The sequence below is a fragment of the Rhipicephalus sanguineus genome, chromosome 6 (genome assembly GCF_013339695.2).
Source record: "Rhipicephalus sanguineus isolate Rsan-2018 chromosome 6, BIME_Rsan_1.4, whole genome shotgun sequence".
NCBI classification, from domain to species: domain Eukaryota; kingdom Metazoa; phylum Arthropoda; class Arachnida; order Ixodida; family Ixodidae; genus Rhipicephalus; species Rhipicephalus sanguineus.
The window spans coordinates 128,557,913-128,582,468 of record NC_051181.1 but is presented as its reverse complement, the minus strand read 5'-3'; the positions used below and the strand labels follow the sequence as shown (position 1 = coordinate 128,582,468).

The 24,556-nt window shown below is 48.5% G+C and overlaps 1 protein-coding gene across 3 annotated transcripts in view; it reads left to right on the top strand.

Annotated features, from left to right (window-relative positions):
* The window catches only part of LOC119396385 (transcription factor GATA-4), a 72,832-nt gene that overhangs the window by 30,942 nt on the left and 17,334 nt on the right, over positions 1 to 24,556 (top strand). For 2 of the 3 annotated variants that reach the window (XM_049417073.1, XM_049417072.1), the window contains exon 4: positions 21,138 to 21,316. In XM_049417073.1, the coding sequence (XP_049273030.1) occupies positions 21,138 to 21,316 (179 nt within the window). The remainder of the gene's footprint in view (positions 1 to 21,137; positions 21,317 to 24,556) is intronic. The other variant, XM_037663583.2, reaches the window with a different exon arrangement.

Below are 24,556 nucleotides of genomic sequence, written 5' to 3'. Positions count from 1 at the left end.
ATATCTAAAATATGGCGTCTGTCGCGCGTTAATGGCTTCCAAATTCCTTCCGGGGCATGCAGCCAACAAAAGCACGACCTTTGAGATCTGCATCTGTTATACTCACGAGCCAGCCATCGCAGAGACTTGGATTTAAACGCCACCTTTGCAGTCGTCACAGTTTTTTAAAAGTAAGGCAATAACAGAGCGGTCAAAGTGGACAAGTTTACTGTACGAACTTAGTTTATGTAGGTGAGCTGGTTACGTAAACACTGGTAATCTTCTAGGAACACGTGCCAATTCACACCCATTTCGTCACTATACAGACAACTCTTGGAGCATCTGCTCTCCGCGTCTTACACTATAAGAGCATATATACGACTCTCTTTAACACGCTAATCCTCTTTGGGGTCACACGACTCTCGGACGAGGGTATAATGATCTCGTAAGAGAGTTCACGAGTCTCTTTAAAGAGAGTTGTAATTTTGACAAGTGAGGACTCGCGAAAAAGAGTAAAATAACTTTTTCCTCCTTAGAGTGTATCAGCCGCAGCTCTCCGCGGAGTTTTAGAATCCGTGCTTCCATTCCATCTTACATATTCGATTTTGGCGACTGTCTGTTTACACGGCATTTCTTGAGTAGGGGCCTACCTTAGAATAGCTGAATAAATGCGAGCATCTCTTCATGAGTAACTTGAGTACAAGGCATGAGACCGAAATTAAGCTGCTCTAAACACCCTGCAACCCTAACTTGGCTTTTGAGCTAGCGCCAGCACACCACTTTAGTTAACCGCGGTACACCAAGAGAGGTAGTTGAACACGGCAGTCATTCACCCTCCCATGCAGCACTTTTCCTCATCTGTTCACACACGAAAGGAACCACAGCATGACACACGTGCAAGCAGTCTGTTTTCTTTACATCTGCTTTACAGCCGCAAAAGTTACTTCTGGTTAAGCGCAGCAAGTGCTTAACGCTAACGTGACAAATTAAAAAAAAAGAGAGAGAATTATAACTGTACAAGAGGCCTCAATCCTAAAACGGGCTCGTTTCTCTAAATTCCCCGTAGGCGCAAGGGGGCCCTGGAGAGAGGATCGGCGCGCTCAGGGTGTCACGTGAGGTGCGATGACGTAATGGCGGCCCACCTAGGACCAACCCTCGTCTTCAGCGGTGGTGCGCAGAAACCTGGTAGCCACGCCCCCCGCACCGCATATGTGGTGACGCAGACAACATCGTTTCTTTTCCTCGTATGTGTGTGTGTGTGTGTGCGTGTTATTCGACCGGGCATGTGGCGTCAACAAGCTCGTCGCTGTAGCTTTCGTTAACGCAAGCAACGTAGCTGTTGGCTTTTGTGGATGAAGCACTTGGGAGTTCCGACATGTGAGCAAAGAAAGCCGCTTTTGGCGTTTCCGTATTACGACAAAAAATTCGCGCCAAGTAAAAATGGCTCGGCAGGGGACTCGTATGCGTATCTTAAAGGGACACTAAAGAGCAAAACAAATTTTCTCGTGTTAGTAAATTCCTCTTTCACAACACCAAAGTCACCACGCTTGACGCGGGAAGACGATTGTTTAGCGAGAAAACGCGTGGACAGAAAATACGGGTGGCGACGCCACCTTGAAGTTGCCGCACCAATCACCGTGACGTCACAGATTTTGTCTACTAGTGTTTACGTAGTTCTTAATCGGTAAAAATGAAGTACGTTGTCTACTGAGGGAGCCAGAGTGCTAACATAGCAAGTTTCAGGAAATTTCGTTGGGTCAGTGTGGATAAAATACGAAAAAACACTTCGAAATTCGTGAAGTCACCATCGGAGGTTTTGGCAACAAATTTAAAAGTGGAACTTTTGACACTGACTTCCTCATCTAATAATAAACCCATGGTGGTGACATTAACGACACTATGGTTTTCATACTGTAATTTATTAGTCTAAACTACTTTATCGTTTCCCCTTAGTGTCTCTTTAATGGAAGCAACATAGATGTTGGTTTTTGCGGATGAAGCGCTTGGGAGCTCAACATGTGAGTAAGGAATGTGTGCTTTTGGCGTTTCTGTAACTACAACCTTAGTGAACGCGAAAATTCGCGGCCACGTGAAAACGGTTCGACAGAGAACTTGTGGTTAAGGACACACTAATTTCTTCCGTACTAGTAAGTTACTATTTCATTATACTAGGAGCGGCACTTCTGCCGCGGGAAGAAGTTTGGTAATCGAGAAAACGGGCGAAACGAAAATGCGCTGTCTTGGAGTTAGCTCACGAAGTCGCCGTGGTGTCACAGGCTTTGACGGCGTCTGCTATGGGTGGCTACCTAATTCTAAATCGGTGAAAATTGGTTACGTTCTGTTTTAAAGGAGCCAGATGTTTACCATGGCAAGTTTTGTGATACTTTTTTAGCCGATGCGGCCAGAATATGAAAGAAAAAGAAAGGGATTCTGTGACGTCACACTTACATTCCGGTGTTCAAAGTTCATCGCGAAATCCAAAAATGCGACTTTCACATTCATTTTCGACTTTTAAGAATGAACCGACGATGTCTAAATCAGTGGTAGAGTTCTCAAATTGTGATTTATCATTCCAAATCAGTCCAAACAAACTTAACGATTTCACTGTAGTGTCCATTTAATTCCTAAAGTTAGCTTCACCAAAATGCTGTAGTGCCATGCGGTGAAACATGCACGCTGTATTGCGTCTTTCTTCTGCGTTTCTATTTCAATGCGATAACTTTCCGGCGACAGTGTCACTTTGCGTGACGTATAGAATCTCGCTTGTCCAATGATTGAAGTGAATAGTTTACCCGCCTTTTCTCAACCAGCCAATCGGCATGCACGGAAAAGACTTGTTATGTCCAAAATGATCGTCTCAGATAGCGGCCCTTATAGCTGGATAAACAGCTGGATAGTTCACACTCGCGTTTCACGTAGAGCTTGCGTTTTAGTGGCACGAGCACCAAGTCGCGGTCTTTTTTTCTTCCAAGCACTTCCGGTCCAGCACTTACTTCCGGTTTTCTGAATATTCAGAAAAAAAGTCTTGTACAAATGAAACTGGTACGAAATCAATGATTCTGGTTCAAGAGTTATATTGGATACATATCATATCGGAGCATAGCTTAAAATAAGGGCGAATTAAATGTTAGTATAATTAATAACAATTAATAGATTGAGTTCACTGAGAGATTGTGAGCAGCTAAGATTGTTGCGGCAGCTGGCGGAACGGATCTCAACCTCGCGCTTCTCTCTGCGTGGCTTCCGAGATCCGCTTCGGCAGCGCGCGAAACACAAACTTCACCCAAGGAATACACCAATAGAGGGACTTTATACACCAAGGCACACGAACGCCGACGTGCGAATGCCACTACTAGACACCCATGGGAAGTATTAGGGCCGCCTCCAGAATTGTTTTCATTCTGTTTCCCTTAATACGTTGATTGAGACGCAGTAGTTTACTTATCTGATTAGTCCAAATAAAATAGGAATGACACGAAGTCTACGGAGATGAAAACCGCGACGCGTTAGAATAACGTTTTTACGTTCGTGTTTTCAAAGCACGAAAGAAAAAAAAAAAGGGAAATTCACTAAGCGCTTTAATGATTTTTGGTACTAACAACGCCTTTGCACCACCACGGGATAATTTACTGTACTTAACTTTCATACCGTAGCACTACCAGCGCTGGATCGCCATGACCATGCCTTTTGTGGTCCAGTATTTCTATTACCTTACTTTTTACCGCTCCCTTGCGCCGCGAAGATTCAACTGTTACATTCGTGATCAGCGTTCGTAGTTTGCCACGGGTGTGGCAAGACGCATGGCGATGCGTCAGATCAGATCGCCTTAGCAGATGGCAACACGCCGTTTCCTGAACCACTGCGATCGGTTCAGTACAGGCATTGGAATCATATCGAGATTATCTGATTGTCTTATCGTGGTCTTGTCAACGTTCCTCGTCACACACCCACATAAGAATGAAGTGTAGATAATGTCGACAGTTGGCTTAGTCCTCAAGCAATCGTGTTCCCATCTCGGTCTAGACTTCCTTATTTGTACTATTGTGTTTTTCATGCGCTGTCCCTCCGTTTTCAACACTTAAACAGTAAATCCAAATACGCGCACTGGCCGCTTGCGAAAGAAAGAGTTGGGCGAGCATACTTCTCCCTACAAAGAATCTTACTGCGGAGAAGCTAACTCTGAAGACAGACAGACACAGACAATGAACTTTATTTGATCCTGAGGAGCTTTCGCGGGAACCCCTATCGGGGACCCGCGGAAGCCGCTGGCCGCGTCCAAGTCGGGGCTGGGACACCGTGATGTTCCGCCCTTTCTTGGGCCCTCTGGATTGCCTGGATTTGTGCCTGGAGCGATGGGCTCCGGAGTGCCTCTTCCCAGTCGGCTTCGCTGGATAGAGGGCCGTTAGGTAACGCGGGGCATCGCCAAAGCATGTGCGCTAATGAACAATAACTCTCATTACAGTCCGGACAGCTTGAGTCAACGTCTGTGGAGATACGACTGAGAAAGCCGCGCGAGGGGAACGAGCCCGTCTGGAGCATTCTAAGTGTAATTGACTGAGACCTATCTAATTTCGGGTGAGGAAGAGGATAGGCCCTTCTACTAAGCCGATAGTGAGAGGTGACTTCATGAAACGTAAGAAGCGGATCGTTATGCTGGATTTCATCCTGACCCCATAAAGCATCCATGCCGCCGCGGCGCGTTAGATCTCGCGCACGGTCATGGGCAAGCTCGTTGAGGTTTGGTACGTCCTGATGAACGTCCGCACCCATATGAGCGGGAAACCAAGAGATGAAGTGAGTGCCAGGGTCTGTTCTTTTTTCTAGAATGGAGGCAGCCTCTCGCGCTAGGTTACCCGATTCAAAAGCTTTGATGGCCGCTCGTGAGTCTGTGAACACGTTGGTGCGCGAGCGGTCGGTCATGGCCAGGGCTATGGCGACCTGTTCTGCAACTGCGCTCGTAGCTAACCTGACCGAGGCTGAGGAGCGTAATTCCCCGTTGCCGTCAATGACTGCCAGCGCGAATGTGCTAGACTTGCCGTACTGAGCCGCATCGACAAAGACAGTCGATTCTCGATTCTCGGCGGCGTTCTGTAATATCGCCCGTGCTCGGGCTTTTCGCCTCCCTACATTGTATTGCGGGTGCATATTCCGAGGGAACGGGCTGACCACAAAGGTTTCCCGGACCTCCCTGGATAAGGTGATTTCCCGTTCAGCAAGCATTCTGGGAGCCATGCCAGCCTCGTCTAGGATGCGTTTCCCTGCCCTAGTTGACGACAGCCTGACCACCTGGGCGGTGACCTGCGCTTCGATCACTTCATCAATGTCGTTGTGCATGCCGAGTTGTCTTAATTTGTCAGAGCATGTGGTTACTGGTAACCCCAGTACCTTTTTGATGCTCTTACGGATGAGAGTGTTTAGCTTATTTTTTCCGTTCTAGTCCAGTTAAGGGCCGATCCTACATAATTAATGTGGCTCATTAGGAAGGCATGATGGATCCGAAGTAGGTTGGCTTCACCTAGTCCCTTTCTGCGTCCTGATACTCTAGCAACAAGTCTCAGCATGCTTTCGGTTTTGGCCGTGATGTGCGTGAGGGTTTTGGCGTTACATCCTCTCGCGTCAATCAGTAGTCCTAGGATTCTAATTGAATCTACTCGAGGAATGCGCTGTCCATTTCTTGCAAAAAGGGCGATGGGAATTTGATCCAGGTGTGGAAGTCTCCTAACGCCTTGCCTGGCCGGCCTGTACAGTAACAGTTCTGATTTCTTTGGAGAGAGTTGGAGGCCTGTGCCTTCTAGGTAGGACTCCGTTTCGTCTAGGGCTGATTGCAGCGCGTTTTCTACTTCTGCGAGTGATCCTCCCGGGCACCAGATCGTGATATCGTCCGCGTAAAGCGAGTGGCCTATATTGGGCAGGGATCTGAGCCTCTCCGATAAGCCCTTCATGACTATATTGAATAACAAGGGGGAGATGACCGCGCCTTGGGGAGTGCCTGTGGCTCCCAAGGCGAATTCATCTGACTTGTGTTGGGCGATCCTTATGGTAGCCGTTCTATTCATCAGGAATGATCTAACAAAGGCCTGAAACTTCGCTCCCAGACCTAGGTTGGCCGTGGCCTGCAAGACAAAGCGATGGGATACGGTGTCAAAGGCCTTGGTGAGGTCAAGGGCTAATATCCCCCTAACATCCCGAGTGGTGTTATCGAAAATGTGCTTCTTAAGAAGTAGCATTACATCTTGTGTGGAAAGGCCGGGCCTGAAACCGATCATGTTGTGTGGGAATAGTTCCTTGCGTTCTATGTAGTTCGAGATCCTATTGAAAATAGCATGCTCCGCTACCTTGCCTACACAAGAGGTTAGTGATATCGGCCTTAGGTTGTCAAGATTTAAAGGCTTACCCGGTTTCGGAATAAGCACAATCGAGGCCGCTTTCCACTCTACCGGGACGCTTCCACTCTCCCAAGTCTTGTTGACCTCTTTCGTTAGCATCTCAATTGATCTATCATCCAGGTTCCTTAACAGTCTGTTTGAGATGCCGTCCGGTCCTGAGGCTGACCTGCTATTCAAGTTGTGAAGGACGGCCCTAATTTCAGACTCCGTGAAGGGGTCATCGAGCTCTTTTAACGTGTCACATTCTATTTCAGGATACTCTTCTGGGCGTCCTGCGCCGAGCGGGAGATATCTATGGGCTACCTCGTCTAAAAGCGTTTCTTCCGTTCCACCCTCTTGGCTGTGCTTGTGAATCAGGCGGCACATTGCCTGCCTTTGATTGCCTTTGGTCTGCGTGTCATCTAGCATGTGTTTAAGGAGATTCCATTTTCCCCCTGTACGCATGCGTCCATCGACTGCTGAACATATTTCATCAGAACATTTTTTTTTTCTTTTGAGAAGTGCACGCGCACGTAGAGACAAACCTTGAAACGCGTGGAAAGTAATTGACTGATTGATTCATTTATTGATTTATTGATTGATTGATTGATCATATTCATGCAGGATATTGATCGTCTAAGTAAAACAAAGTGCGACCATTCTCTACAGGTAAATAGAGAACTAGTGCGCCGACACTGCTGACAGTGTTCCACGTGAACACAGTGATTCATATATGCAATCCTGAATGCAAAATGTGACATGCGAACCAATGCGACAAACTCTTACGCAATCTATAAGCGTGATTATGCGGATAGAATAACGGTCGAAAGGACGGAACAGAAGTTTGTTGAACAAGAGTAATGAAGTTTACCCATCCCATATACAGATGTAACTGCCTTTGTCAAGGTAGCACATGCATCTATATTGTTTGTTGCCTCTTCATAGGCATACTGATGGATATCAGTAAGTGCTCCTCGCAGAGCCCGCTTCACCTCAAGTAAATGTCCTTGACGATTATCTTCACCGCATAATTCAGTGTGCAGCAAAGCAGCCTTGCAGCTCGTAAGCAAGTCTGAGACCTGGGTGTGGGTGGTGGCGACGGGTGATGTTCTAAGGGCGGTGAACTGGCTGCGGCAGGAGGAGAGAGGGGTTGATTGATCGATTGATTGATTGATTGATTGATTGATTGATTGATTGATTGATTGATCAGCAGGTGCACGTGATGGCGCGTACTGTTGCAACGTTGAAGGTGCTGAAACGCCTGAGAGGAAGGGGCATTGAATATTGATTGATTGATTGATTGATTGATTGATTGATTGATTGATTGATTGATTGATAATTTACACCCTTGATAAGTTTCATGGAATGCTCAGTATGATGTGGCTTCCATGTGATAATCGCCTCTTTTCAAACTACTGTAATAATGTTGAACTCATAGAATAGTGTTTATCCATTTTGTATGTAGCAACTGGCATGAATCATCCCAAATTGGGGGGGGGGGGGGGGGACCTTGCTGACGGTAGTGAAAAATAAATCAAATCAAGCGCCACAAACTAAAAAAAAAAATCATCTTGAAACTTCAATGGTTGGATCAAGCATTACAGATACAGTGATTGCAGGGACGTAGCCAGAAATTTTTTTCGAGGGGGAGGGCGGGAAGGAGGTTTCAACCATATTTTATGTATGTTCGTTCGTGCGTTTGTATGTGTGCGTGTATATATTGCCACGTACGTTTCTTATCACTTTTGCTGCATTCGCCCACAAAGGCTGTCGGCAACGCTCAGCGCAAACCGCGCCTCAGTCTTCGAGAAGCTTCACGATTGTTGTAGATGATTTTGTTAAGATTGCGCGCAAGACGCGAACGCTCGAGCTCATTCTAGAGATTGCGCAACCACCAGCGATATCGCTGGAAAGTTCGATAGCGCCGGTATAAAAGCCGACGCGCTTGACCGCTTGTCAGTTGATCGACGGACGACGCCCTGTTCGCCGCTATCATTGTACAGCGTGTATTGCTGTAGTTCTAGTTCTCATTTTCCCGGCCACAAGTTCGGCCAAATAAACAGTTTCATTCTGCAAACGCCGACTGCTGTCTTCGTCGACGTCACGACCACGTGACATCTGGTGGAGGTGCTGCTTCATGATCCGGACGCCACCGCGGAGCGCTGACCCAAGCTCAAGCCGCGAAGAAGACGACTCTAAGGACAACCCGGATCCTCGAACCAGCCGCCGGCAGAAAGGACTACCCCCCGAATACGAACCCCTACCGGACAACACCAGGATCACAGCGAAGAAGACAACAGCCACAATGACAACCGCTGGGGCGCCTACAACGGTCGTCATGCACCAACCGAGGGAGCCGCCGACATTCCGCGGATCACCATGCGAGGATCCAGAAAGCTGGCTGGAGGCATACGACCGGGTTTCCACGTTCAACAACTGGGACTGCAACGAGAAGCTACGACATGTCTACTTCGCCCTTGAAGATAGCGCAAGGACCTGGTTCGAGAATCGAGAGTCCACGCTAACATCATGGGACCTCTTTCGCACCGCATTTCTCGACACCTTCACGAGCGTCATCCGGAAAGAAAGGGCTGAGACCCTTCTCGAGACCCGTGTACAGCTCCCCAATGAGAACATCGGACTGTACACCGAAGAAATGACTCGCCTCTTTCGCCATGCCGACCCCGCCATGTCCGAAGAAAAGAAAGTTCGATTCCTGATGCGGGGAGTGAAGGAAGAACTTTTCGCCGGACTTGTGCGCAACCCACCGAAGACGGTCTCGGAATTCGTTTCGGAGGCCACCACAATCGAAAAGGCACTAGCAATCCGCACTAGGCAGTACAACCGCCGCATGCCGACGACGAACTACGGGGAAGCACATGCGCTGGGCTCCGACGACCTACGTGAGACGATCAGGGCGGTCGTACGCGAAGAGCTGCGAAGGATGTTTCCTGCATCGCAACCCCAGGTCCATTCCATAGCCGACGTCGTTCGCGAGGAACTTCAGCATTCGCTAGGAGTTGCTGCACCGTCGCAACCTGAGCCGGAAGCTATGAGCTATGCTGCAGCAGCCCGCCGTCATGCTGCTCCTCCACGCCCACGCCGAGACGACACACCGCCGCAATACCGTCGCCAGACGCCGCCGCCGCCCCCGACGCCCTACCGTCCACCTGTCGGCCAGACGCCGCCGCCGCCACCGACGCCCTACCGCCCACCTGTCGGCCAGCGCTATACCCCGAGGAAGACCGATGTCTGGCGCGCCCCTGACAACCGCCCGCTCTGCTACCACTGCGGGGAGGCAGGCCACACGTACCGCCGCTGCCAGTACCGTCAGATGGGGCTACGCGGATTCGCCGTCAACGCGCCGCGCCCGCAGCCAGGCGAACGACCTCGCGACATCGACGACTACCTCACCGGAACACAGTGGCAAGCACGACGACCTTCCCGCTCGCCGTCGCCCGGCCGTTACATGTCACCGCACCGCCGGCAGTACACTGGCCCAAACCGGGGCCGGTCGCCTAGCCCGTATCCGGAAAACTAAGGGCAGCAACCGATGGAGGTGCGGTTGCTGAACGACGAAATGCTGAAGATCCTCCGCCGTCGTTGACGACGCCACGACGAAGTTCCGAGCCCCCGCCGCACGCCGAACGACGTCCTGAAGACGAAACTTTGCGACCGGAAGCAGACCTGACGACGCAACGCGGAAGCAGCGGTGCAAACCGACGTAGCCGTGACCCGACGCCGCGACATAACCGCAACGCAAGACGGCGGACTAGCGACCTCGACATTCTGATCGACGGCCACAACGTCACCGCTCTCGTCGATACTGGAGCCGACTATTCCGTCATCAGTGGGCCGTTCGCAGCAAAGTTGAAGAAAGTTAAGACTGCTTGGGAAGGCCCCGAGATCCGGACCGCTGGAGGTCATCTGATAACGCCGATTGGTGTCTGCACGGCGAGAGTCACCATCAATAACCAGACTTATCCTGCGAGCTTTGTAATCCTAAAAAACTGCTCCAGAGATGTGATACTTGGAATAGACTTCCTAAGTGACCACGGCGCCGTCATCGACCTGAGGTCTGAGTCGATAACACTAACCTCAGACAAAGCGCTACCGCCCCACGCGACGCCACGGAACCATGCACTGAATGTGATAGAAGAGCAGGTGACCGTTCCGCCGCGCTCCAGCGTCATTATTTCCGTCGGCACCGAAGAACCCGCAGACCTTGAAGGTGTCATCGAGGGCGATCAGCACCTACTTCTGAACCGTCAGGTTTGCGTCGCAAGAGGTATAGCCGAGCTGCGTCATGGCAAAGCAAAGGTAGTGTTGACGAACTTTAGCCACGAATATAGGCACCTCAACATTGGTACGACCGTTGCCTACATCGACGAATGTGTGGCCACCAGCAATGCTTTCGCCCTCTTCGATGCTGCCGAACCTGTTTCGACGAATCGAGGTCCCGAACCAGATTTCGACGTTAACCCGAGCCTTCCGAAGGTCAAGCAAGACCAGCTCAAAACGCTGCTCCTGCAATACAAGAACTGTTTCTCCTCGTCATCGCGGGTCCGACAGACGCCCCTTGCTAAGCATCGCATTCTAACAGAAGAAAATTCTCGACCACTCCGTCAGAGCCCCTACAGAGTTTCGACTCGAGAGCGCGACGCGATAAAGAGACAAGTCGACGAGATGCTACGCGACAACATCATCCAGCCGTCCAAGAGTCCCTGGGCGTCACCAGTGGTGTTAGTGAAGAAGAAGGACGGGACACTGCGCTTCTGCGTTGATTACCGGCGCCTGAACAAGATCACGAAGAAGGACGTGTACCCCCTCCCAAGGATAGACGACACCCTTGATCGACTTCACAACGCGACGTACTTTTCGTCGATGGACCTCAAGACCGGCTACTGGCAGATCGAAGTAGACGAAAGAGACCGAGAAAAGACCGCTTTTATAACACCCGACGGCCTCTTTGAGTTCAAGGTCATGCCTTTCGGACTTTGCTCGGCACCTGCGACGTTCCAGCGCGTCATGGACACCGTACTGGCCGGATTGAAGTGGCAGTCGTGCCTTGTGTATTTGGACGACGTCGTCGTGTTTTCCTCGACCTTCGACGAGCATCTCCGGCGGCTTGAGGCAGTACTTCAAGCAATCAAGACCTCGGGACTGACCTTGAAGCCAGAAAAGTGCCGATTCGCGTATGACGAGCTCTTGTTTCTGGGTCATGTGATCGGCAAGTCGTGAGTGCGCCCAGACCCGCGGAAAACAGCTGCCATCGCCGACTTCGCACCACCCACCGACAAGAAGGCCGTGCGCCGATTTCTCGGCTTATGCGCCTATTACAGACGCTTCGTCAAAAACTTTTCACGAATCGCCGAACCACTGACGCTTCTCACGAAGGCTAACGTGGAATTCAGGTGGGAAACGGCGCAAGTGCAAGCCTTTCAAGAACTTAAACGACGCCTGCAGACGCCACCCATACTTGCGCATTTCGACGATTGCGCCGATACGGAAATCCACACAGACACAAGCAGCGTAGGACTCGGCGCCGTCCTTGTGCAGAAGACTGACGGGCAGGAAAGGGTCATCAGTTATGCTAGCCGGTCACTATCCAAGGCAGAGGCCAACTATTCCACAACAGAAAAGGAATGCCTTGCCATCATCTGGGCTACGTCAAAGTTTCGCCCCTACCTCTATGGCAGGCCCTTCAAAGTTGTCAGTGATCATCACGCCTTATGTTGGCTAGCTAACTTGAAGGACCCTTCAGGTCGTCTCGCACGATGGAGTTTGAGGCTTCAAGAATTCGACATAACCGTCGTGTACAAGTCCGGACGAAAACACTCCGACGCCGACTGCCTGTCTCGTGCCCCCGTCGACGCGCGGCCGCAAGACGACGACGATGACTGTTTCCTAGGAACTATAAGTACCGATGACTTCGCCGAAAGGCAACGAGCCGACGCGGAACTGGGAGGCCTTATGGAGTACCTCGAGTGCAAGACCGCCGTTGTTCCGAAGGTATTCAAGCGAGGACTGCCGTCGTTTTTCTTACGGAACGGCGTTCTCCTGAAGAAGAACTTCTCGCCACTTCGAACCGAATACCTTCTTGTCGTGCCCTCATCATTGCGACCAGAAGTCCTACAGGCCCTACACGACGACCCGACGGCTGGACACCTTGGTGTTTCCCGCACGCTCGCCAGAATACAGGAAAAATACTACTGGCCACGCCTTGCTGCCGACGTCGCCCACTACGTTAAGACTTGCCGAGACTGCCAGCGACGGAAGACACCGCCGACTAGGCCAGCGGGACTTCAGCAGCCAATCGAACCACCTCACCGGCCGTTCCAGCAAATCGGGATGGACCTACTGGGGCCGTTCCCGACGTCGACTTTCGGCAATAAGTGGATCGTCGTAGCAACTGACTACCTCACCCGCTACGCCGAGACAAAGGCCTTGCCCAAAGGCAGCGCCGCCGAGGTAGCCAAATTCTTCGTGGAGAACATCGTCTTGCGACATGGCGCCCCAGAGGTCCTTATCACAGACAGAGGTACCGCCTTTACTGCGGACCTAACTCAGGCGATTTTCAAATACAGCGAGACGAGCCACCGCCGCACCACCGCCTACCACCCGCAGACCAATGGCCTCACCGAGCGTCTAAATAAGACAATCGCCGACATGCTGGCCATGTACGTCGACGTTGAGCACAAGACGTGGGATGCCGTCCTTCCGTACGTGACCTTCGCTTACAACACGGCCGTCCAAGAAACGACGCAGATGACGCCGTACAAGTTGGTCTACGGAAGGAGCCCGGCGACGACACTCGACGCCATGCTACCGAACGTCACCGACGAAGAAAACCTCGACGCCGCCGCTTACTTACAACGTGCCGAAGAAGCTCGACAGCTCGCCCGCCTGCGCATCAAGACCCAGCAGCACACCGACAGCCGTCGCTACAATCTTCGACGACGCTTCGTGGAGTACCAGCCCGGCGACCGTGTCTGGGTCTGGACGCCAATACGAAGACGCGGACTAAGCGAGAAGCTTCTTCGACGATACTTCGGACCGTACAGGGTACTTCGACGTCTCGGCGCACTCGACTACGAGGTTGTCCCCGACGGCATCACGAACTCTCAGAGGCGCCGAGCTCGACCAGAGGTCGTGCATGTGGTGCGCCTTAAACCGTACTATGCTCGTTAACTCACCTGAGGACTCTAATGTTTGTGTGCTTAGTTTTCTTTAGTACTGCATGTATCCATGTTCTGTTTTTAAGCATCGGGACGATGCTTTTTCAGAGGGGGGCATTGCCACGTACGTTTCTTATCACTTTTGCTGCATTCGCCACAAAGGCTGTCGGCAACGCTCAGCGCAAACCGCGCCTCAGTCTTCGAGAAGCTTCACGATTGTTGTAGATGATTTTGTTAAGATTGCGCGCAAGACGCGAACGCTCGAGCTCATTCTAGAGATTGCGCAACCACCAGCGATATCGCTGGAAAGTTCGATAGCGCCGGTATAAAAGCCGACGCGCTTGACCGCTTGTCAGTTGATCGACGGACGACGCCCTGTTCGCCGCTATCATTGTACAGCGTGTATTGCTGTAGTTCTAGTTCTCATTTTCCCGGCCACAAGTTCGGCCAAATAAACAGTTTCATTCTGCAAACGCCGACTGCTGTCTTCGTCGACGTCACGACCACGTGACAATATACGCAAGCGAAATTGAACATTTTCGGGGGTGTTTGAACCCCGAACCACCCCCCTTGGCTACGCCCCTGAGTGATTGGGTGAGGGCGGTGGCCCAAGAGAAATAATTAGAAAGAATGCTCGTTTGCTTTATGTTTCTTTGTTGTCGCTCCCCCTTCCCCCTTTCTCCGCCTTGCGAAATCGTCTTTGCGACTAGATGCGGTGGATGGTGCGAGATTGCCCGATGCAAACGTCGACTATAATTCATCGAGAGGGCCATCTGAAGCCACGTGATACATGAACTGAGTGAGAGGTAGTCATGTGACCATCAAGTGCGAAATGAGGGCAAGTTTTAGAAGTGCGTGATGCTTATACTCTTGCCAAAGTTCCGTTGATTTAACTTCACGGCACTACACGTTTCCCGTGTTTGTGTCGCGACGAAGGACTGTTAATAAGGTGCGTCACATGAGTAACACGATGGAGAAGTTTCAGAGTTGTCTAACTGCTTAGACGCTCTCACTTCATGAGAGGCAACATACCGCTGTCACTACAGAGGAACGTGCACGACCATTTTCATTTCTCCAGTTACAACACATAAAATAGAAACTTGGAGTCTAACAACTCGAGAGGTTCAGAATCACACAGCGTGCGATGGATCTAAAAATGATGGGCGCGTAACATAAAGCGACGGGAAGACAGCAGGAATGATCGGAGAACAAAGAGTGGTAGCCGATACCAAGCTGATATCAGGAGGAAAGCTATGGACCTGGGCAGACTACGTCATGAGACGGACGGATAACCGATGGTCAGTTAGGTCAACGATATGGATAACGAGATGTGGGAAGCGCAGGTGAGGACGGCAGAGGGTTACGTGGAGCGTCGAAATTAAGAAAACTGAAAGCATAGCATAGAATCAGCCCGCAGAAGACATGGTGGTCTTGAGATAGATCAATGAGAGAGGCCTTAGTTTTGCAGTGCACATGAGATAGGAAAAAAAAAATTCGAATCTATGCTAATTCTGTGGTCTGCGACATTTTGCGCTTGTGAGCTTGTCAACGAAGGCTCCCTGGGTGCCGCCATAATCCGCTTTGGGATGTTCATATGCATGATCCTCGACAAAGCACTGCCGAGGCTGCGACGTCAGCCTTTGTATTCCCGTGCAATAGTCCAGAAAGGAGGTCAGCCTTCTCTCTGTTAAAAAGGTATATAAGCAACGCTGTAAGACATTTTCAACGCAGAGAAGGATCACCTCCTCGGTAGGATCACAGTCACGGCAGTGAATTTTTGGAGAGTCACGCATATTAAGAACACCCCAAAGTGGATTATGCCGGCGCCCGGGGAGCCTTCGTTGACAAGCTGCATAGGCTCGTGAAGTTAAACCTTCGTAGCAGAAAAAAAACACACACACACAAAAACACAACTTTTTTGGAAGAAGAAAACTTTATCTTAAATGGTGCTATGCACGTTTCAACGAAGGATCCCTGGGTGCTTTTAGAATGCCCTATAGCTGTTGTAAACAAGCGCGACCCTCCCAAAAATGCACTGCCGAGGCAGCGATGTCATCATGCGCCAGCCTCTGTACTCCCGTGCAAGAATCTAGAAAGAAGGTGCTTCATCTCTCCGTTGAAAAGGTCTATATGCCAATGACCGAAAGGGCCGTTAAAAGAAACAATAAATCAATTTATTGATTTGAACCAACAAAAACATATGTCTTCGGAATTACCGGCCGTTAATTTTACACTGTTAGTTTGGTCACTAAAACAGCCTGAAGGTGTGGTATTACTTGTTTTTTCAACATCGCTTGAAAATTCCACCGCCGGTACGACACCGTCGCTTCACAAGTTTCCAGGTGCATACGTTACTGAAGTTTTCCAAGTTCAGTTCCAAGTTCAAGCTCTTTTAGAACATAGCGAAGTCCACCTTGACCGATGGAAAAATTTCATAGGCCTCACTAGAAACCGTAAAAACCTGTGACGTGGCAGCGTCGCCTCCCATCTTTCCTTTTTGTGTCGTCGCTGCTTACCAATGTCCAAGCATTTTGTTGCGATACAGTGCCTCTTTTTGCATAATAGAAATGTACTTTACTAATATACGTTTAATGGATTCGCGTTGGTTGGTCTACTAATTATGCATTTTTGGTTACGTTATACTAGCGTGCTGATATTGCTATAATAAATGCGCACGAGAGAGAGCGAAAATACAACGCGGTCGGTCGCAGAGCTCTCGAAGTCCGCCAACAAAGCCCGAAGGTGCGGGTTCGACTCCCATCCACGTTGGCCACATTTAGAACCTAATTAATGTGATAAAAATTTTCGAACATGACCATAATGAGAATTTCATATGGCAAACTACTAAGATTTCGTTCAAATGAAATGAAACTCAGGGGGGGGGCCTCTAAAAGTACGTCAAATATCGCGCCAACTTTAGGTTAGCGATTCGCCGCTGGGGGTGCTAGCGGCGGCGCCGGCATACCGAGAGAAGTAGGTCAAACAGGGCAAACCGGTCGGTGCGCACAAACTTCGTAAAACCAACTGTTATTTTCCCGCAAAAACAATACACAATTATTTCACTGCAAATACTTATAGTTAACAACAATTATGAGTTTATTTGTTTTGATTACGAACCGGTGGCGCCGCTTATCGTATCATCGCCCGAATCCAGCCTAAAGGAAGCTCTCGCTTCACGTAATGGCGGCGTCCTCGAACAAGTATGTTTATTGTTTCCATACAGATTTACGCGGTACGTTTCGCGTCGTTGCCAGGTATCGTTAGTCGTGACGCGACCTTAGCGAAGCAGCGGAGATAGACGTCCGGTCCGATCGCGCTAGCTAGTGCTGCCGACGGCGTCTATCGCGCCTGATAACGCAAGGCTACCGTAAGCCTCCAAAACGAAAACATACAGAAACCAGACTCGGCAATCTCCGCTTTGTCGGTGGTCACTGGAGCGCACCTTTTTTGTGATCGGCCAGGCGATGTTGTAACTCCGGCGACGCGTTCGATTTTTTGCGTCCTTCGGACACGTCACCCCGAAAATTTCTTGTAGTCCGCGTTGTGCAATTTTATCGCCGCTTCGAATCGCAATCGACCTATTGTTGAAGCGTCTCGCCCTTATCTGGGACTGGCAATCGCGATCTTCCGATAACGAAATACTGTCGACGCTCCAACGTTCTACGGAGAACTCGGGCAGATTTCGGTGTCTACTCAGTTTTTTCCTCCCTTATCTTTGCTTCTAGTTTTCGCGAGCGGTCGCGTACTAGGATATGTTGTATGGTGAGGTGAATCGTGCTTGTAACGCTCCTTCATTTTATTTTGGGAGCGTGATAAACTCCTCGTTGTCGCTATCGCTTTCTTGACGCATCGTCGCTATTTCTCCCCAGACGCGAGACACACCGTAAACACACGCACACGCTCCGTCAGATTTTGCTGGCGTCCGTCAACTCTCCGACGATCGCGGAGCCAACCCCCAGTCGAGGCTTATCGCCGTCTCGCATCTTTAATCGTATTTTTACCGTGTGCCGTGACGTTGCAAGGCTGCTTGGGGCCTAAAATATCCGCGCTGGAAACAAACACCTGGCCTACCGCTTTGTTCCATTTCATTATTTCTTTCTGTATCTTTTTTCTTTCTCCATGTGTGGAAGCTTTTGATCGAGGTTGGACGTGAGTACACTACGAGCCCCCGTCGCAGGCTTCGTTTCTCGCATTCCATTGTGGCTGACAGGTTTGTATTGTCTTTTTTGTCGTTCTGGTTCGGCCCCCACGGAGTGAACCGCAGACGCGCTTGACAAGTGCTATCTGGGTTTCGCGTTTTGATTGCGTGCGTCAGCGCAGCCGGGAGAACGAAGGGGTACGCGTTTTGTGTGTTATGAACGAGACGGGTTGTGATGTTAGATTCGTGGTCGAGTCCGCTAGGGTTCCATAGTAACGCGCGCCGCACGTATCTAACAAAACGAATGAAACGTTCGCCGCATTAAGCGACACACACTTTGCGAAGCGCCTGCTTGAAGCGGACGAAACGAACAGCGGCCCGCACCTGTTTTCTTTATTGTACTACATAACAGTCTAGATTTCTGCGAGTTTATTGATGATCGCTGCTCTGCTCACGTGACTGGCGCTTGTCTGCTGTGGACCGCGCGCCGCGCCTTTCCCTACGGTTTTGTGAGTGTTTCCGGATGTGCAGAGGTAAGCGTGAAAATTGGATTTGTGTGGACTGGTCTTATCTCGCTGTCGCTTTACCCGGAGTTTCACGTACGTACGGTTTTCTCTTTGTTCACGAACGTTGTGTGTCGGTGATTTCCCAGGTCAGTGCAGCATGCCTTATTGTTTTGTTTCCCTCTCTCCTTTTTTCTTCCCTCTCTCTCAATTTACCGAATTCTTATGAATGGCGTGCACTCGCCTCAGTGTTGCTCACTATTGAGTCAATTGAAATACATTCAGAAATAAACAGCCTTAAACAGAACATACTTTACAACGCTGAATTTGTCTTATACGAAGAGAGGTGCTCTTGTTGCTGTTGTTGTTGTTGTTGTTGTAAAGTATATTTGAAGCGCTATTCATAGTAGCACAGATATATTCCTGCTGTAAGTATTTCAATCTATTAACTGCAGTTGCACATAATCCTGTCACTTAAGAAACGTAGCTCGTATTCTTTTTTGTATGTCTGACACTGGATCAACGAAGCACGTGTAATTATAATAAGTAAATTAATTTCAAACTTGCAGATTCGTTAAGGCTCCATTTCAGGTTTGCAGCAGTGTACCTCATTTAGTAGTTGTCATAACGTCGATGTTTTCTCTTTTTTCCAGGTAGTCTGGAAGCATTGAATATTCATCTGCTCTTGGCGTAGCATTGAAATGCACGTGCCGCAAAGAAAAATACCACTTGTGTACTTGCCATTTTAAAGATGCATTTTTGGTGTCATAAGCATACAGCGTATTGTGATGCCCACCGCTTTTTGGAATGTTTGTTTGTTAGAATACAAACATTTACTTAGAAATACTGCTTATTTCTTAATTGCAGCAAGAAACACAACAATGAGAAGACTGTCATAAATAGTGACTGCTGTTACTACTCAAATGTGTGTTAATTTGTGTTTACTTTGTCCTCAAAAGTCCATGAAAGGTTTTTTGACTGTATACCTGTTGGCACCGTGACCTCAGTAAAATACAGTCTTCATTCAGAATTTATACATCTTCAATTTCTTGCTATATGGTTGGTCAAGCGTTCAATGTTCATTCCTTTTTGTGAAATATTGTAAATCATAGTTTTTTTAGTAGCAGTTTGACATGACTTGTACAATGCATCATTGTGTGTTCTGTTTCTACTCTTGCAATATTTTTCTTAATTTTGTGTAGGTGGTACAGTGCAGTTGTATTGCTTTAGCTATACAATTCACAGTGTTGTTGTTTTTGTATTGACACTGTTTCAGCTTTTTGTGTCACGGTATTGTTGATTCTGCAAACATGTGCCGCAAGTAACTGTGTTGTATGGCTAAGTTTTACGGAATTCTTTGTTTACATTGCCTGCATTGTTGAATGAAACCAGGCGATATTTTTTTAAATGTGTATTTATTTTTAAGGCATTTGCTAAAGTATTTCATTGTAATCTGAGATGGGTTAATATTCAACTTGGTTGCTGTTATACATTTTTCTATCCATAAATGACTAAGACTTACTTGATGCCACTGCAACTATGATGGAAGAGTGATGCTCTTTTGAAGAGAGAATGTCAAAATTGTCTTAGCACGAAACTCAACCAGTCTGAACTAACCAAGCATGCCTTTCACGTGTTTCCTTAAAGTACTTTCGCTTATTGCTACTCTTCGCACAAAACTCGTGTTAAGATGCCGTGCAAGCATAGCCGATCCTTGTTAAATGAAACCGTGCAAATCACAGTCTTTACAGTGCAACCATGTAGTACGGCATTAGACTATGATAGTGATTTGTAAATGCAGGTTATCTGCACTGTTATGATAACGGAGAATATTTTTGTGTGCGCTGGGTGAGGATTGCAACATGATTGGCACTCTCGGACATGTTTCTTGCTGCCATCAGACCAATGTCGCTGTGCTTTTGAGCACACAATTTCTGCGTGCGCCATCATACCGATAGTCCTAGCCATTTCGTAGTTATATGCAAGCATAGGCTAGGTATTGAGTAAGACAGCATCGGAAGTTGGACCAGACTTTCTCATACAGACTTGTACTATGCGAGCTTCGGCGAAGCTTGGGGGTTGATAAAGGCTTTCGATAATGTACCGGCACTCAAGCTCTTAGACCTGGAATGTTCTTTTGACTCCTTAGTAAAATGTACGATTATGTGTAGAAGAGCAAATGACACTGTGATACTTGCAAAGTTGAGAAGCATGTAACCTGGGACACTACAGCGAAGAAGACGCAAGACAATCGCTAACGTGCAACTGACCAATGCTTCTCTCACGTCTTCTTCACTGTCCTGTCCCTAAAGCTGCGTGCTTCTCAACTCTGCAAGTATGAAACAACTATCCCAGCAACACGCCTTTATGATGCCCTGCCAAATTGGTTTCTCGAACAAAGGAAATCGTAGTTGTCACACCCCCAATGACTACCGGAAGCCTTCATGTTAGCATTGGAACAGTGAACCTAGCAGTGAAATTGGTCTGTATGACAAATCAACATGTCTCGTTGGTGCCAAATTTGTTGCAATTCTTCTTCAGTAAATTCGTTTTCTTGTCCTCTGTGCAATGAGCTAATTCGAGCAGTAACGATAGTGCTACTTTTTATGAGCCAAATTGTAAAGGATGTAGAAATGATGGATTGGGGAAAAGAGTGCAGTGAGCTCTCACTAAATGGAAATCTCTTAAACGGAACTGTTGCTTAAATGGAACACTGTTTCTAGTATGATTGGTTTCGTACTTTAATTCCGCATCCCTGTTTGTTTCTCGTTAAACGGAACATGTATTCCTGGTCCCTTCAGTTTCCGTTTAACGAGAGTCTACTGTAGTTACAAAAGCCGATTTCCGTCTTTCCTCACTCTTATCCTATCCCTTGTCAAAAAAGTTTCACCGTCTCCGTATGCTAATGTGTGCCGTTTTGCCGTGGGTCGGCGTCCGCGCCACTCCCGCTTTCTGCCCGACCTTTCCGTTGCAGATTCGTCTGACTATGCGGGGTTCGGTGAAGCCAGGGAGTGCGTCAACTGCGGTGCCATCTCCACGCCCTTGTGGCGCAGGGATGGCACCGGCCACTATCTGTGCAACGCGTGTGGCCTGTATCACAAGATGAATGGCTCCACCAGACCCACTGCAAAACCACAACGAAGAATGGTACTGGTTAGTCGTGGCATCTTATTCATCTTGTGTAACCCCCTGAAGCCCAAAACACTGGTCTACATTTACCTTCCACGGTGGTCTATAGTCAAATACAACTTAAGAAGGCAGGAGAGGCCCCGCCCAGACGCCTGAAGCGCAGCTACCAATTGCCTACGCGACTAAAGAAATAGTCCCTTTCATGCACACGCCGATGTTCTTCGAAGGCGGAGCCACCGGCCGTCCCGCTCATGACGTCAGCCCCGAGTGCGTGCCCATTGGTGCAGGCTTGTGTTCGTCTGCCTTTGAGAAGGAAATGCCGCTGCCTTCTAAAGTTGTATCCGACTATAGTGATTATGGTGCTCGACTGTGGACCCGCAGGTTGCGGGATCGGATCCCAGCGGTGGTCGCCGCATTTCGAAGGGGGCAAAAATGCTAAAGGCCCGTGTACATAGATTTGGGTGCACATTAAAGAACGCCAGATGGGCAAAATTGCCGGAGCCCTCCACTATGGCATCCGCCACAACGATATCGTGATTTTGGGACATAAAACCTCCACAATTATTATTGCTTGTCTACATTGAAGGTAGTTTTCTCACCTATCTTACCTGCTGTGGAGGGTACAGTTATGGACAGATTAAACGTGAACAACAAAGTTCTTGGGTACTGAACCGATGTTTGACAAAAAGTCAGTCCTCTCGTTTTTAGACGACGTCGGTGCTTTGAAAATCATTTGCCCCTAAGAATCGCAGTACATCCTCTGCAGGAGGATGCTGCTGCAACAGCACCATGTTTGAAAGCACTCAACCTCAGGGCCCTTGCTCGCAAGGGTCCTTGCGAGGTAACAGTGCCTAGTATTGCTTCACCTTCTTAGTACACCTCATGCATAGTACTGTCTTCGACTGATTGGATACATTTCACGTCACTTTCATTGTTTTAACTAGTATATGTGTTTTACACACATTTAGTGTGCAGGTTTTTAAAGGCCCTTATACAGCCACCTTACACCATCGTAGACCACGCACCATACCATGCCCTGGTGCCCTTTGGCCATCACATGGCCCTTGCGCCATTAACCATCACATATCATCAAAGTAGAACAGCTTTTGCAAGCAATACTTTGAGAGCACCAAAACCTTTGAGGGCATGTCCAGCCAACAGGACAATTCTTGTTAAGCCTAACGGACCACAGATTTGAGAACATATTAAAGGGATACTGAACAAAATTTTCGCCGCCGAGATAAATGGCCCAATTGAAAGATTGGGTGCTGAAATTTGTTGAAACAACATTTCAGCCAGAGGCTAGCAGAAAATAATGAATTTAATGCCTTTTTCGCAAATTGGCGCGTCTAGCGGCCACGCCGCGAACTAGAGAGGAAGTGACGTGAAACTCGGCGGATACTGACTCGCCAATCGCACTCGCTGCAAAATCGCTTACCAATCGACATCGCAAGCCGCCACCCGCTGCCGCGCGTCTCTCTCAAAACGTGTTCCCACGGTCGGGAAGGTGTTCTTGAGAGGAGAGGTGGAGAAAGGGAAGTGGCAGGGCAGGAGAGAGCGTCTTAGCGTGCCGGTTGCCCCCCTCTTGCTGCAGCATTCGACGTCACGGCCGTCGACAAGCGCACTGGCGTGCAGCCGCCGCGCTCTCACAATCCACTAAAAATACAGCCAACTGCTCGAAATTACGTGAAATAAACGCTGTTTCTAGGAACAGCGTTTTCGTAGCTTTTTTCAAATTTTTGTTCAGTATCCCTTTAATAACGCCGAGTCATTGCTAATACTTCGCTATCAAAGCGTCATCATTAAACCTTAATCAAATAGTACTATCTGTTGGGAATTGCGGGACAAAACACCACCACCACCAGATCAGTGCATACGCCTCGGTCAAAATCATCGTGCAGGGCACGCTTCTGAGAATTTGCTCCTCAAACAGATTCAGAGTTCAAGCTAGTTTCTGATTTGGCATTAGGGCAATAGTTTGAATCGTAATAATCATGGCTAGAATTGTACGCAGCAGAGAAACCGACACACGCCAGTAGTGCAATTGCTGTGTATATGAGTGCATGCAAGTGAATTCTATGGTTGTTCATCCGTCAGAAAAACAGAATATTCCAATAACCCTTTATCTTATGGCCACTGAAGGGCGACCATTTTTGTGATTCTTAAGAAAAAAAAACGTGAAGGCACACTAACGTTGTTCGTATACGGTGGCATCATTTGTATATCTCCTTAATGATACGAAAGTAGAAGGAAAAAGTCCTAAGTTTTGCGTTGTGCTTCCTCTGCAAAATATAAAGGAATAACTGCATAAGTACATTTTAATCGAATTGTGATTTTCTTTTTCTGGGGCATAGTTCTCACTGCATGGCACTTCTAATACAAATCATTCTTTGGATCCATTTTTGTAATGGCAATTTATTATTCATCTCTCTGTGTAACCTTTCTTACCACTAATAGTAATAGTTAAATGTCACTGTATTATCTTCTTGTTTGTGGCCCTGGTAATTATCTCGTGTGTCAGTCGGCTAGACTCCACGTGCAGTATTTCTTGCTGCTTCAGGGACACGAGGTCGCTTCCTTGCATTCTGTTGATGTGCACGGTTGGGCAAGGTTGCGTAAATCAAGCTACCGACAAATGATAATTAAGCCCTGGCGACTGCTTCGTTGAGGCTGGAGGCTCAAGTCAAACGTCAGCCAGTGCTGTTTGTTTTGTTGAAAGTCACCAATGGGTGACTGGCAATATCTAGAAGAGTTTAGAGAAATATCATCAATATCTTGAAGAGTATAGAGAACATGGAGGCAATATAGAATACTATAGAGAAAAGTATATAGGGTGGGCTTCTTGATATTCATTCGTGGCTGATGAAAACGGGAAGACATGCACAACGCAAGTGGTGTTCTTATTAGTCATGAGACAATATCTTGTGGCCTTCATTTGCCGGTAACTCTAATCATGCCAGACATTGTAAATCAAGAAAAAAATCCTTGGGATTTAGTATGTGCCAAAACCGTGATGCAGTTGTGAGGTGTCCCGTAGTCAGGGTTTTCTCCACGGTGAGTGGCGGTGGAAATGCCAGCCACCGCTCAGATTCACCATGCACCGCTTTCAACAGACTGTCCCCCGTTTCAATTCACCCCTTTAAAATGTGCTCCTGAGGAACTAATAAATAGGAACCGTGCGCGCACAATGCCAGCGAGCCGTGCTTCCCGCCACCATGTTATGTAAAAGGGAGTCCTGAAAAGGTGGCCTTGTAGTTTCAAAGA